The 15,879-nt window shown below is 42.8% G+C and overlaps 1 protein-coding gene across 6 annotated transcripts in view; it reads right to left on the reverse strand.

The window, feature by feature from the left end:
• Positions 1 to 15,597, reverse strand: part of map7d1a (MAP7 domain containing 1a) — a 63,091-nt gene extending 47,494 nt beyond the window's left edge. For 5 of the 6 annotated variants that reach the window (XM_064945432.1, XM_064945430.1, XM_064945431.1 and 2 more), the window contains exon 1: positions 15,188 to 15,597. In XM_064945432.1, coding sequence (XP_064801504.1) covers positions 15,188 to 15,254 — 67 coding nt within the window. In that variant the 5' untranslated portion in view covers positions 15,255 to 15,597. Of the gene's footprint in view, positions 1 to 2,504; positions 2,659 to 15,187 lie in introns of those variants that run through there. The other variant, XM_064945433.1, reaches the window with a different exon arrangement.
• Between the last annotated feature and the right edge of the window lie 282 nt (positions 15,598 to 15,879).

The following is a 15,879-nucleotide window of genomic DNA, read 5'->3' on the forward strand; positions in this document are numbered from 1 at the left end:
AACAGGTCATGATTGTGTCCTTGACAAGTTGATCCCTTTAGAATGTAAGGTATTTCATATCTCAACACTGTTCACTCGGGCCTTAAGTAACTGCCTAAATCAGCTGTGCCAATCTGGATGCCTGAGGCCCTGGCAGTTGTAAAAAAAAGTTGGGAATTCGGACTGTGTGTGTGTGTGTGTGTGTGTGTGTGTGTGTGTGTGTGTGTGTGTGTGTGTGTGTGTGTGTGTGTGTGTGTGTGTGTGTGTGTGTGTGTGTGTGTGTGTGTGTGTGTGTGTGTGTGTGTGTGTGTGTGTGTGTGTGTGCGTGCGTGTTTGTGTGTGTGTTCCACACCCTGTCTGTTGGCTACCTGTTCTTCAAACTCCGGCTCATGTGATTGTGAGATTGGGAGGCGGCGTCATCATGCAGTCATTGAGGAACAAAGAGCAATGATGTTGTCTCATCCACAACGCAAACATATGACTCAAACTCCAAAGTATGAAAAAAATTACTCCCAAAAACATTACTCAATTACAGCTGAGAGGAGATTGTGTCTTTGGAAGCAAACCATCACATAAGACAATGGGAATGTGAAACTAAGAAATGCCTTAGCCTGGTCCCAGATCAGTTTGTGCCGTCATTAGTGCCTTGTCACGCCAAACAATGACCATAGGATTTATCAGGAAAACATATATCGGACCAGGCTTGGATACCCGCTATCCACAGCAAAGAACATGGGTAAAACCCATGTAGATCCTGGTCCCAGGACATCAACCAATTAGATCAGATACAAACACAGCCGGTCACTCATCTGCACCCAAACATCAAATCCCGGGTATTATCATGGGCACCGGCATGGTCCAGGACATGATGGAAATATAGGACAGGGAGGGAATGAAATATTCATAGATCCAAGCATTGCTCTCTCAAGCACATCTCTCTTCCCGTCTCCTGCCAAACCAGGCAAAATAGGACCGAGCACAGCAAGACAACCACTGGTAATAAATCAGGGCTAGTGATATGTGGACTTGGAACTGACTCGCAAAATAGAAGCCCAAGCATAAAAATAGACTTCAAACTGAACTTGCCAGAAAAAGAGCACTGAGTAAACAGGGTGGGAACGCTCTCTTGGTTCTCTTGCAAAAATGGAAATGAGGCAAACAACAGGCTAGGAAACAGCATCGTGTCCCGAACCGTGAAATCAGAGAGTGGAAAGGGAAAAGGGCTGCACCGAAAAAGAGTAAAAAGGAACTCGGGAGGCCGGAATAGAATAGGTCTGCATCTCATTTAAATGGGACAGGGAACTAATGAATTACCTCACCGTCACCCCCCTCACTCCTCTCTCGGCCCTCACACTCTCACCCCGGATGGGGTGATGTAAGGGCCTATGAAGGGGCCCCAGACAAATTGGAAGAGCAGTGTAAACAACAATAACAAATTCTGTGCCAAAAGGCTCTCACTGTGTGTGTGTGTAATAAAAGTTCCAACTATCAGGATTGCCAGCCTGCGAAATGAGTGTATTTGTACTTTGTTTTCAAGTTCCTAGAGTTCATGCGACGATGGGTGTGAGAGAGAAATAGACAACAGATAAATCGCTAACTCACGTGTACACAGTTTCATTCGGCATTAGCACAATCAACACAACATTGCAGGTTACTTTTTAATAACTCCACAAAATAGAATTGCTTGCTTGTGCCTGGCATTTTGCTAACTGCTTTCCTCCCAAGCTCTGTCATCCTTTTCAAATACATTGTGGTGATGAAATGCCCAGCAGACGCACACACACACACACACACAACCAAACACACATACACACACACGCCAGTATTTGATTGGTTGAGATACCTAGCAGTAATAGGGAGTGATAGGACCTTCACACTCAAGCCACCCTCAACTGGATAACTGGTCCATGCAGCTTGGCTGCCATCCATTCATAACTGAGCACTCTATCCAGCAGTCAGCCATGGCAACCTGCTCCAACACCCCCTTGGGGGTTGGGAGCAGCAGCCCAGATTAATCCTCCACTGGTCTATGAGAGGTGGCCTCATGGCACCAAATACACCCCTGTCACAACGCGTTTACACAGAGGCGGGACGGGGCATTAGCTAGGAGTAGTAACTGTTGAGTAGCTGTAAATGGTGCGGACTTAAGTTTTGATATGTACAAGCCCTCTACAAACTCAACTGATTGTGCCAAAGTCCCCTTAATTGAAGAGTCAATATTTAATAGAGCATTTGAAGACGGACCTCAAGATGCACCTGACAAGCAGGGATATCGTTGACAACGCTGTTCTAGGAAGTGAGTAGTGACTGGCTGGCTGGGTAACATACAAAATGGACGTATCAAAAACAATACGAAAAATGAAAAAGGGAAAGAAAATGAAAAAACAGTAACAAAGAGTAATGCAATAGTGAAATTAACGCAGCATCACATTCCAAGCCCAACACAGCCCTATCAGAGACTTAAACTGGTAGATAGAGGGGGTTTACATCAGATAATCAGATACAGTCTAAACAGCCATGCTTACAATAGAGACTTCAATCGCATGACCTTGTTGTTGGCCAGATGGCCATTACAAAACCCGGCTGTGCCTGGATGGCTGGTTCGTCACGACAAAACCGCATTGAACATCTCTGCTTTCCGCTATTCCTCTTCTCTCTGTACATCCCCAACGAGTGACACAGCCAAAATTCCTATCCTCTCCCAGAGGGTCAGCAGTGGTTTGGAGCCAGCAGACGGCGAGACGAACAAAAGAGCTGGTTCAAACTGTTTCTCTGTGGAAAAGCGGACGACAACGCTAAATTCCACACGCTTGCACATGCTGTGGCTAGATCGTACACGGATGAAAACCAGGTGCCATATTGGTGTCATTTCGTGTTATTGTGACTTTGTTGACAGATTCTGGGACTATGGGTGTTCCCGCGTGAGGTTGTTTCGTTCAAACATAAGTCCTTTTCAGGGCCATTACTTCAGGCAAACGACATCAGGTTCCAGCAGTAATCATGTGAACCGTCTCAACACCAAACATACAATAAAGGAGAGTCCAAAAGTCCTTGTTCGTTACTGTATGGTGTTAGGGTTTTTAAGGTCCCGCCCAACTGTTCAGAGATTCTCTGCATAATGGCAAGAGCTCTAATTATAGCTTCCACAAGAACACAACAGACCATAAGAGTAATGTGTCATCTCTCAAGGTCTAGACTCTTAGAAAAAAAGGTTCCAAAAGGGTTATTTGGATGTCCCCATAGGAGAACCCGTTTTGGTTCCAGGTAGAAACCATTTTATGTTCCATGAAGAACCCTCTGTGGAAAGGGTTTTACATGGAACTCAAAGGTGTTCTACCTGGAGCCAAACGGATTCTACTTGGAACCGAAAAGGGTTCTTCAAAATGTCCTGCAAAAATGTGAGGTTTAGTGCCAAAAGGAGCCCTTGTTCAATATTCTCCAATGGGAGAAATGTTTTTCCTGTAGTCCCGCCCATTAAGTGCTGTCAATACATATCACCCAACATACCAGTTACAGCCCATCAGAGCTGCTAACAGGGGAAGGGGTCTGTCTGTCCGCCTATCGGCTCTTTCACAACAGATGAGATCATTTGCGCTCAACTCAGCTGTGAGTTAAAAAACACCATGGACTCAGTTATGGCTATCATACACGTTACGCAATCAACATCTAGCCCGCAACATCGCTTGTTGCGCAAGTCTGCTGAGCATCATGATCTACTTTTACGTAATGACGTTCGGTGGCTAAGCAAGGGTAATAACGCTGTCAAGAGAGCAGCCCGTGTGAGCTGAGGGAGGAGAGAGTTGCGTTTGCTTGCTCTAGCAAAAATGCTTGACGAGGAGTTTGTGTCAGATATATATATTTTTGTTACATCTTCAATCAATTGAATCTACTTCATTTGAGACTACAGGGGAGCAATAAAACAGTCATTGACATGATTGACTTACATTCTTTCTTTTCTTCTTTGATTTGAGCCCCTTAGGAAGAGTAATCTCATGTATAAAATGTCTGGCCCCCTTGTAAAAAAAAACTTTTTCAAATCTGGCCCCTGTAAGAACATGTTTGAATAGCCCTGGTGTACAGCCTCCATCATTCACAACATGGGAGGCTAGTGAAACCTGTGACTATTTTAGGACAGTTGGCAACTATCTTCCATGGAGCCAAGGTTCGGGACTATGGACCTGTGGATCAATAATACAACAGGACACTTGGTGGACAGTCAGAGGTTGAGTTCAAAGTGCTTTATAAACCAATAAAATACTACCACAACATTTGGTTCAAGATATTTCTGACAAGATGGCCACCACCACCAAATGATCTTTCAGATCGGTGCAGGGGGGAGAACACATTGAGGTGGCCTATAAGAACAGTCCCAATTCCTTTAGCTGAACAGGGCCTGGGTCTAATATTAGCTGATGGGTCTGGTGACTGGGACTTTAAGAAGACCAAGAGAGCACAGAGCAGCCTGTCTGGGCTATTTTGAGAGGAGAGGAAATGGCAGGATAGGAAGCAGCTATGGAGTTCAGAGGCCTTACCATAGCCCTTCGCATTCAGCAACGACCTAGTCAGGGAAGTGGGGTACAGCTGTTTGGTGATATAATTAGGCCACGGCACCACGCCATGCGCTCAGAGTTATTCTGAAGTTACTTAGGAGTGACAGAGATAGAGAAAGAGAGAGAGAAGAGAGAATTAAAAAGAGGAAGGTTTGTAAATAGCCGATGTGTGCGTTTCATAGCCCCTCGTGTTTTGAGAGTGAGGGGTCAGGCGGTCAGCTATTAGACAGCATGTGGCTCTGGTATTCGGTCACTTCCTCTCTGTGTCCTTTTGGTTTGAAATTCCTATGTAGCACACTGTCGAGACTTTACAACAGTGTTTGTCCAATGTTTTGTATGACACATTCATGAATGCATGAGCTCTTCAGACAATCTACATTTACAAACCTGGATGTATACAGCAATTACCATTACTTTATAGGGAACCACTCCACCATAAATTAGCTGTTTGTATTAGATTGTATGTTACATTTAACTCAGCCACTCAATTTACTTCAAAGCACTTTGTTGTCATCTGCTATTAGCCTTTAATCACTATATCTGAAGCTTTGGAGTTAAAGGTCCAATGATAGGTCTGGAACCATCTGAAACATCAATGGTCTCCTATTTCAGAAGGCTAGTATTATGTGGGGAAGACCAAAGGGATTGAAGAGGCTACCCCAACTGCCAGGCCCTGTTAAAAGCGTGACTAATAACATATTTAATGGGGCTGTGAATGCGCATGAATACACATACAACTTAAGTGCTTAAGAGACCAAATTAACTTCATAAGCATGGGTTGAAAAAAAAAAAACGATCACATTAATTTTAAAAGCAATGGTCTTGCTCCCGAATTAACGTAAACAATGTTTGGTTCTAGTTCTGGTATCAAAATTCAGAGCATAAAAGGTTGAAAGGTAAAAAATAACTATTGTGTATGTAAAATGTGTATAAGATGTATAAATTGAAGGTAAAAGCCGAAGTGTTTATTAGTTTACTCCAATTGGGGGATCGGCAGTAGGGTTTGCGGGGAATAATAATAAAGGTATATTCTTTTAAAAAGTATGTATGTCTATATTGGTATGTGTATGTATTTATGTGTATATGTATGCATGTGTGTGTGGATATATATATATATATATATATATATATTTACCCCAAAAATATATGGGGGATTGGAAATGATGCAGACAATTACATTGATGGAACCAATATTCTTTCCACAATATTAAGCTGATGCACCCATTAAAAAAAGAAAGAAAAAAAAGCAATGGCCTTGCTCCCGAATTAACATGAACAATGATCGGTTCTAGTTCTGGCAGCAAAATTCAGAGCATAAAAGGTTGAAAGGTAACTATTTCCGCTGTTTTCACTCTAAACATTTATGTTTTTGTTTACCTTTTGAGCGTGTCTGAGGCGGAATTTCACAAAAGTGCATCAATAAAACCTATTATCAGCTAAATATAATGACGCTTAGTCGTTACCTTAAAAGTGGGGTCAAAAATTCACAAAAATAAACAGAAACTGTGTCTGATTAATTCAGTCAAAAACACTTAAATATCCACACACAGCCTGATAAAATATTGTGGAACCTTAAAAGTTTGCACAGTTTGAGTGCTGGTTTCCAGTGAGGTGGGCAAGAGGGCTACCTCCACTCCCCTGTGAGAAGTCAGTGTCTGATAAGTGTGTGTGGTGTGATTTACACCAGCTGGGTCCTGTAAAGGGGACCATAGCTGACATGATGCTATCTATATGTGTGGGGATTTAGACATTTAGCCCTGGTGAAGATATCTTTTCACTGAGCTCTCCCCCATCTCTTTACCTCTTCTCCCCCATCTCTTTACCTCTTCTCCCCCATCTCTTTACCTCTTCTCCCCCATCTCTTTACCTCTTCTCCCCCATCTCTTTACCTCTTCTCCCCCATCTCTTTACCTCTTCTCCCCCATCTCTTTACCTCTTCTCCCCCATCTCTTTACCTCTTCTCCCCCATCTCTTTACCTCTTCTCCCCCATTTCTTTGCCTCTTCTCCCCCATCTCTTTACCTCTTCTCCCCCATCTCTTTACCTCTTCTCCCCCATCTCTTTACCTCTTCTCCCCATCTCTTTACCTCTTCTCCCCCATCTCTTTACCTCTTCTCCCCCATCTCTTTACCTCTTCTCCCCCATCTCTTTACCTCTTCTCCCCCATCTCTTTACCTCTTCTCCCCCATTTCTTTGCCTCTTCTTTACCTCTTCTCCTCCCTCATTGAAACTCTTCCTCTGAGGGAGAAACACCCTCTGGAAGAAAGAGAGAAACGCGTCTGTTGTTTCTTTCTTCTTCTCTTTTTCCTTCTCTCACGCACGAACACACAAACCGTCCTCATTCAAAACCCACCTTGTCTGTGCATTTTGCTGAGCCTTTTTGAACATGTGGGAGAGGACTACTTCCTAACCCTCTATCCTTCTAAATCATCCTCCCTCCTGCACCAACAACATACCAGCATTACCAGGGCCCAGAGTTTTCCCTGGTTAGGTTGAGTGGTCTGGAAAACTCCTGTTCCTATACTACAAACTTAGAAGGGTAACCCTTTCCATCAGCATTCGAGCAACGAGCCATACCTCTTAAATAGGATCGCAAAGTAAAGCCGTCTCCTTATTCTGCTGATTTTATTTCCAAATTCTATAGGGGATTTAGGATTTGCCTAATCCTTTTAACCATGCAAATACTTTTGAATTCTTCCCAAAAAGTAAACCCGATTAAGATGTTGGGAAACAGGGCATTTGATTGGCAACATAATCTTGGGTAGAAGAACCATTCATATGGAATTAACTGGATTATACTGGATATAGAGCGTTCATCCTTCCGGACAGTCTTCCTTCTGCACTGTAACCGGTAATAAACAAATGAGATGATAAAACAATGAAATGTGAAATGATAAATGAGATTATATAACAAACAAGACATTCTATTGGCTCGCCATCTCTCTCGTCCTCCCTCAAATCAAGAGATTGAAAATGGGCCCCCTTTCTGAAATCTCACCCTGTGAGCAAATTGAAATCTTCAGAGGATGAATTATTTCTGTGCCAGCCGGAAGCTCATCGACACACACAGCAGCAAAAACACGTCTTTACTAGACAAGCTTTGAAGTTGATGAAGCGAGGGGACACTGCAACAACTAGGCTATAGTAGGATGCACAGTTCACATTGTAAGTCGCTCTGGATAAGAGCGTCTGCTAAATGACTTAAATGTAAATGTAAGGGGTGGGGCAAAGTACAGCACTTCAATCCGGCCCGCAGGACATAATAAAAAAATAATACTATTTTTTTTTATGCCTTAGGCCGCTGCGCCACTCGGGAGGCCCCAGCAAATTAATTTTAACAAACAATTGGTCCCCTGAAAAATGCGTCCCTCCGATTAATTTCAAAATCCTGATGTGGCCCTCGAGCCAAAAAGTTTGCCCACCCCTGGTCTACATAGTCTCATCCACTCACTGACTCATTCACAACTATGCAGGAATAATGTATGGTAATATCCATATGTCCAGTTGAAATGAAGTATTTTCCGAGGAAAGTAATGCGAAACAAGTTGATCCAACAATGACAGTGTTAGAAGCTCAAGATGATCCGTAAGATGATCACATCCCCACAAATATTACCCCATATATCAAATCTGACACCTAAAATGTGGCTAGAAGACCAATCTTAGGCTACATCTCTATACGACAGCAATGTTTACATTTGTGATCACCCTTAGACATATATATATTTTTAAATCAGGTGGAAAAAAAACATGTTTTTCAGAAATGTTTGAAGTTTCAAATTTACATTTTTGTGGATTTTATTTACCCAACACGTATATTTTTCACATTTTCACCACTTTCAGCTACATCTGGTCTCCAGTCCAGGGCTGAACAGAACCAACCCTGTTTAGCTTCAGAAGGAAACCAGCAGTGGGATGCAGGGTGCTATGTTGCTGAAAGGAATGTACCACAACTTGCAACTAGAAAAAAGGCAGGAAAAGCAAAGGCCAGGGTAACATAACCAAAGATAAGTCAAATTGCAGGAAAGAGGGAGGCGTTTTATTTAGTTGCTCATACGTTTAAAAAAAAAACTGAAATACAAAATGTTGCATCCATTTACAAATAATTTGCTCTCGCATTTAAAACGTATTTCCTTGCTATACTATACAGTGTTTGTTTACGTTTACTTTGTTTACAAACATTGGAGTTTTCTTACATGTGAAATTGAAAATTGGATTGCACGTGCAACACAGCATTCCTAACCTAGCCTACAATGTCTGCTGTGTGGATAATGGAATTCATTGCCCTTGACAATCAACAGTTCACGGTTGTGGGTGATGTTGGATTTTGCGACTGGTCGAGCACCAGTACACACTAACGTTAACCAAGTGCAATATTTTTCAGATGTTGCCCTACCGGAGTAACACATAACAGCGTCCCTGCTGTTAGCTTCACGACATATTATGGAATGTTCTTTGGGGCTTTGCATGTCAAAAAAAGATGCACGTCAAATAACACTATTTGACAATAACCCTATTTGAAGCGTTAAATAAGCCTTTAATTTGAAACGCCAAATAACACAGTTCTATTATAGAATGGTGTGTGTTCTGCAAGCCAAGTGCCACCACTACTATCCGTAGCACTGTCAAAGCTGTACAAAAAAGACTGCAAACACCGGCCACGAACGATGTGTTGACAATACCGCGTTGGTAATAAAGCATTTTTTGATCGACCGCAACTTCTGGGGTAGCTAGCTAGCTTTAGCTTGGTACCTAGCTAGCACCAATACAACCAACCTGAAAACAATGACCAGTAGAAACTACAGTCATTTTCACTACTCTTAGCAATGATTTTGGAATCCTTGTGAGTTAGCTAGGTAGCCACTTTTGTTTGCCTATTGAAATTGAACTTCAGTTCATGAAAATAAATAGCTAGCCAGCTACTTAACCCTGTTGCCCAAAGCTAATGTTATAACGCAGCCAGCTAGCTTCATCTGGCTAGTGAGGCTCGACCTGACCGGGCTATGCGTTGTGAAGCTCGCCACAGTAAGTATTAGGCACAATAGTGGAATTTGCGGTTTGCCTTCAAAATAAAAGTACCTATTTCAAAGTGATGCAGAAGGTCACAATTGGTGGAATCATGCCATATTTAGACAATATAATGTTAAACAAGGTTGGAATGTGAAGCAATGAAATGGGGTATCAGTCTACTCTGTGTTACCCACAGAACACAACTGTGAAGAGTTGTAGCTCTTATCGCGGGACTGTGACTGTGCGAAATCACCTCCCCAGTTGGCCTATTGTGAGTATTGACATTCATATTGCACTGTACAGCTTTACACAAGGATTGGGGATCAATGAAGCGGGGTAACAGTCTCCTCAATAGCCAATATATTTTTTCCCAACATCCTCCTCAGAGTTATCAGACTCCAAAACATCCACGCAGTATTGTTTTTCCTCGGGAATATTGTTCAATGCACATAGGTTGACAATAAATGTGGCTCAATTCACAGTTGTTTCAGAGTCCCGCAATAAGAGCTACGATGCTAATGTTCTCTGGGTGTCACTGAGTAGACTGATACCCCATGTCATTGATCCACAATCCATAGGTAAGGCTGTACGATGAAATAAGTATGCCCCCAATGCAATGACCAGCACTGTCGGTGCGGAAGACATCTTTTCCAGCATCATAGCATACATATCGATGAATCGTTGTGACATATGAAATACGAGTGATAGTGTAATCAATGTGTAATAACTACGTAAAATATGCATGAACGCGTTAAATTATTATGTGATGTGCAGTCATATTCAGGTTCTGATTGGTCAACAAGCTTATTTGACACTATAACACTATTTGACGTGTATCTTTCTTGACAGGCAAAGACGCAAACGGCGTTCCATAGAAAGCCTGGTTGAGAATGAAATAACTGAACAAATGAACAATGAAACAGCACAGCAAGTAAATGGAGGAAATAGGTTTGATCATGTTTTACGGGTAATGGGGACATACGTAAATGCCAACAAAATAATGTTTTGGTCCGTGTGGTGTGTGTGTGTGTAACCTTTATTTGACTAGGCATGTCAAAAATGTTAAATATCTGTATCGGGTTGTTTTTGGCAAGGAAAATATTGGATATCGGTATCGGGCAAAAATGTTGTATCGGTTCATCACTACTGGAACGTGTGTCAACGTGAGACTCTTAGCCCACCAATCTCTCACTAATTCACAAATATACTCACTAATGCAGCTTTCTCTCCAGAAAACAGGACACTGGCTTTACAATTCACATATTCTACTAATTACGTAAGAGCAGCTCCTGCAGCTGAAGCTGTGCCTGCGTAACTAGCTGAGTGATCCTTATTCACTGCAGGCCTGATAGCCTGACAGGGGTGGTGGTACTTGGGCTCCCTGACGGGGTTAAACAATAGAAAAAGTCCTGTCAGACGCTACGATTTGTTTCCCTGCCAGTCTGCTGAGACTCTTCATCCTCCAGGATGACGAGCGTGTTTGTACAAACTAGGGTTAGTAACAGTAGGCTACAACATGGAACTCAGTGAACAAGCTATAAAGCTTTAGGCAGAAGACACACTCGCTCAGCTCGGCTCAAATATCTCCACAACAATGCAAGTACAGTCACAGCAATATTTGCTATTGATTAATGAGGCAACTTACATGTATAGTGCCATTTGGAATAAACGCACAACAAACAGTATTGACCTTGAAGTTCACTGATCTGTTGGTTAGATCTTGACCATTACAGTGCATCGGCAAGTGCGTGACCCAATATTACACACGTTGTTAAGATTAGAAGTAGGCCTAAACTGTGATACTATGGCCGACCCTCAACTAGTTTATAGGAAGTTACCATTAGCTGTGCAGTTACACACTTGACATTTACAGTAAATATCAGAACATGCCAGTACGAAACACATCGATATTCACATGATCTGCCTCCAGAGTTCACACGTCAAGATGGCTTCTCCTTACTTTGCTCCTCACGGGTACCTGACAAGTTATTCAGAAGGTCTGAATTCTATATGATATATCCTGTACTGTCTGTGACGTCTACAGTAACCATTTCAGACAAGTGTTATTTCTTATAGCCCTCTCTGATGGGTAGAGAATACTCTGTGTGTGTGTGTGTGTGTGTGTGTGTGTGTGTGTGTGTGTGTGTGTGTGTGTGTGTGTGTGTGTGTGTGTGTGTGTGTGTGTGTGTGTGTGTGTGTGTGTGTGTGTGTGTGTGTGTGTGTGTGTGTGTGTGTGTGTGTGTGTGTGTGTGTGTCATGGTTAGAGTGCACTAGCAATGGTATGTGTGTGTGTGTGTGTGTGTGTGTGTGTGTGTGTGTGTGTGTGTGTGTGTGTGTGTGTGTGTGTGTGTGTGTGTGTGTGTGTGTGTGTGTGTGTGTGTGTGTGTGTGTGTGTGTGTGTGTGTGTGTGTGTGTGTGTGTGTAGCTTGCCACGAAAAAGAAAGAAAGCTCTTGATTCCAGTCAGCCCGCCTCAGATTTGCAGGTTAACAACAGAGAACGGATTAGAGAGAAAGACCAAAGGGCATGGAACGAGTGGTGGACTGGCGGTGCAGAGAAAAGGAGAGCTCAGAGGGGCGAGTGCCTGAATGCAAATCTAGGCAGCGTCCCAAATATTCCCTATATAGCACCCTACTTTTGACCAGAGCCCTTACAGTGCACTACATAGGAAATAAGGTGCCATTTGGGACACAACCCCTAAAGAAAATAAGGATTAGAAGATGTCCTGACGGTCCTGACGGAGGCAGAATTCCACAATGCCTGAGCCGAACTAAAGAGACTACTACAGCAGCCCCACTGCAAGGGTCTCTGATTCACAGTTCACACCAGTGAGTGGATCCTATCAACGGTATTCTATGCGACTTGGTAGTTGAATGTAGTAGCGTTAGCAAGCATACACAATGCACTTCAGAGGCACACTCTGCCAACACGAATGGGTAACTCCCTGATTCTTCTGAAGGGAGGACACAGAAAAACATATCTGTCTTTGGTTAGCAACAAAGGTGGTCTGTCCTCCAAGGTGTGAATGAATGACTGCCACAATAACCTATTCAAAATTCTCCAACCAGACCAATATAAACGATGATGACATTAAAATATTGATTGAGTGTTCTGAAGTTGGGGAAAATCCCTTCTATAAATGTGCTCACACGACAACAGAGTTCGGCTAGGGCTTGACAAGTAGCTCACCCTTCATGCTTGAGGAATGCGACAATGAAGATTGACTAAGATCTTTTACAGGACCAGTCAGTCAGAGAGGGCAGCGAACATTGAGTCATCGCTTTGTTACATTTTTAGCTCGTGTAACGTGTTCCTCGTGAATCATCCCAGACAGCTTCAGAAACAGCTTCTGCTCGTTGTCAAGGGGCGGAGATCATAGAAGAGGAATTCTGTAGGCTACAGTGCACATAATGAGGATGGCACGTTTCCTGGACACGGCCTTCAATGACATAGCCAGGTGGTGTGTGCTGTAGCCAACTCCTATTGTCATTGTCATCCAAGGACCATATGAGGTTGGCAAGACCACACAAACAGATCTGGCACCAGGCTATCAATGACATAGCTGCTAGATAGATACATCAGGGTCTAGTCAAGGTTTCCACGGTCAACAGGGTGAAGCTCCATTCTTATGAATCTCAGCCATAACAAGTAACAACCCACCCATCCAGCAGCCCACAGGAAGTAGGAAGGATTGGTTGGACACTGTTGGTTGGATTGGTTGGACACTCTTGGTTGGACACTGTTGTCCATGGTGTGTGTGTTTGTCCTACTAGCAGAGCAGGATAATGGATCAATGCAATGGTTCTAGCTCTAAGACAACCTCAGTTCTAACCAGTGAACATCACCTCACCTGCATTATGACACAACTACCTCCTCTCATGAATTGCCTGAGAATCTGGGTAATTCCATCTTCCTTCTGGGGAGTTTTCGTTTTGAGGATCTTACCTATCCGCCCCCGGCCGCTTTATTCTTTACTGGGAGTGTTATTACTCACACAGAGGTAATTGGCCAACAGGCTATTACACAAAATAGGGCCTGGTGATTATCGGGTATGTATGATTCAGAGAGAAAGTGCATTGTCCTCTATTTCACAATAAACTTATATTCATGTATTCAAATAGAGCTGCTTATCTGGCTGTGTGAAGTGGAACATTAAAATTGCCACTGACGCTCTCTTAATTGGATGGCACCAATGGCTGTGCTCTGGACTTCAGTCTAAAAGTCCTTCACTCGCCTGTAATTATACTTCATAATAGTCCTTATGCATTATGATGACACATGAAAAGCCATCGAGGCGAGGAGGCATATCCCGAACAATGCGACAATCCATGCAACTCTGATCATCTCTCATCTGACAAATACAGTGTGTGTGTGTGTGTGTGTGTGTGTGTGTGTGTGTGTGTGTGTGTGTGTGTGTGTGTGTGTGTGTGTGTGTGTGTGTGTGTGTGTGTGTGTGTGTGTGTGTGTGTGTGTGTGTGTGTGTGTGTGTGTGTACCCGAAGGGAATGCACAACTGCACTCATACTCCTGCCACATCCGTTTTGACCGGTCACTGTTAAACACTCTTATGCAAAAGCCCACTGACAGAATACTGTTTATAATATCCAGTGGATAACTTTGTCCTTGAACACTAGCTTTCCGGGACAACACAGTCGCAGATTGTAATTTGCACATTTAAAATCATAGCACTTCAAGAGTAGATAAATCAATCTGGCCAGATGATGAAGTTGGCTCCTGCCTGCACTTTGGCTCTGCACTTTTGATTAAAGGGCATCTGATCACAGTTGGCTAAATCACAGTACTCATGTGTATTCATTTACAGATCAGAAGGCACCTGGGTTAAAGATATATGAACCATGAATCCCTGCATTAGAACTGGGCTCGTCAAGATCAAATGGCACAGAACAGAAGCCATTCATTATCTGGTTGATGGGTGCTCATGTGATAAACCGGTTGAGGGGAAAACTGAAAGGATGCCAGACTGGTGACCTCATAATGTAAACATAGGGGGGGGGGATTACCTCATCAAGCGTGCTGTATTAATTATTATTAATTTAGTTTTGATCGAATGGACAGTGTTTTTGGGTCAGGCTGTTAGAGACACTAGTCATACATTTGTTGAGAAACCTGTTGAGGAAAATCCAATGATTTAAACCCAGTATATTCTCATGTGTTGTTGTTGTCATACGGATTAGAGAAGAATTAACAGCGTGGCAATAGACTAGGCTGTATTGTGGAAGTAGACTAGGCTGTATTGTGGAGCCTTTTTGGACGGAAGCTCTGCTTCCTCTAGTTCCTTCCTTTTGACTAGGCTAATAATCCACATTTAGACAGATCGTCGACATGTGTTGTTACACGTTTATAGCGTGGAAATATACCTTATTAGACTACTCCACACATAGCCTAACAATGATACAGATGAGAAGAAATTAAACTCGTTTGATCTCAAACAATGTCGCATTCACACGCACAGCGACCGTGCAAATAACCGGTATGATGTTCATTCGATTAAAAAAAAGTTTTGTTCGGGAGATACGTGAGAAGCGTGAGAAAGGCCACCAGAAAATCCTCAAATTCATTGACAGGTCGAACAACAAACGTTTCAACGCGCGTTAAATGTCCACGAGGTTCAATAAAAGAATAGGTAACTTACATATTGCTTCAGGCAACGCATTTCCCACCAAATCAGTGTCGAGGTCTTTGCTTTGCATTTTATTCATTCAATCATGCGCTGTTCGGCTCGTCCTCTCCCGACCGTATGTATACTCATTCCTCAGACAGAAGGGAAACTTGGTTGAGTCACTCTAGTTGCTCACCAGCGCGCACAGACGACCCCTATTTCCAAATGGAAAACGCTGGAGACGCACCGGGTAGGCAGCACTCTTTCGGGAAAAAAACGGTGCCACACACAGAATAACAATGTGGTTGGTTGGAATCTATTTTGGCTGCAATACCATCAACGTTCCTAAATTTCTTAGGATCAGAAATATATAGAGGGGGAGGAGAGAGGGGAAATAAGTAAACCCACACAACAGCTGACGGTATGTACGGACAGTTGGATGCTGGCCTCCGGATCGGACTGTTCCATAGCCAGTAGGGGTGTGAATATATTATGGAGCACGTTTATTTTCAATCTTTATACCGCATTATCTAATTCACAACGAATAACTTATGTCTTGTATTATTATGTTGTAATTACTTATATTTGAATATGTACATGTTTAAACGTGTGTAATAAAATACTTCACACATGATACAAATCTATACCCCTTTCATTCCAAATGGAGCCAGCCGTCTATAAAAGAATACAACCTCTGGTCCATTCCAGTGTAAAGTATTTCAATG

This window comes from Oncorhynchus masou, chromosome 29 (genome assembly GCF_036934945.1).
Source record: "Oncorhynchus masou masou isolate Uvic2021 chromosome 29, UVic_Omas_1.1, whole genome shotgun sequence".
Lineage (NCBI taxonomy): Eukaryota > Metazoa > Chordata > Actinopteri > Salmoniformes > Salmonidae > Oncorhynchus > Oncorhynchus masou.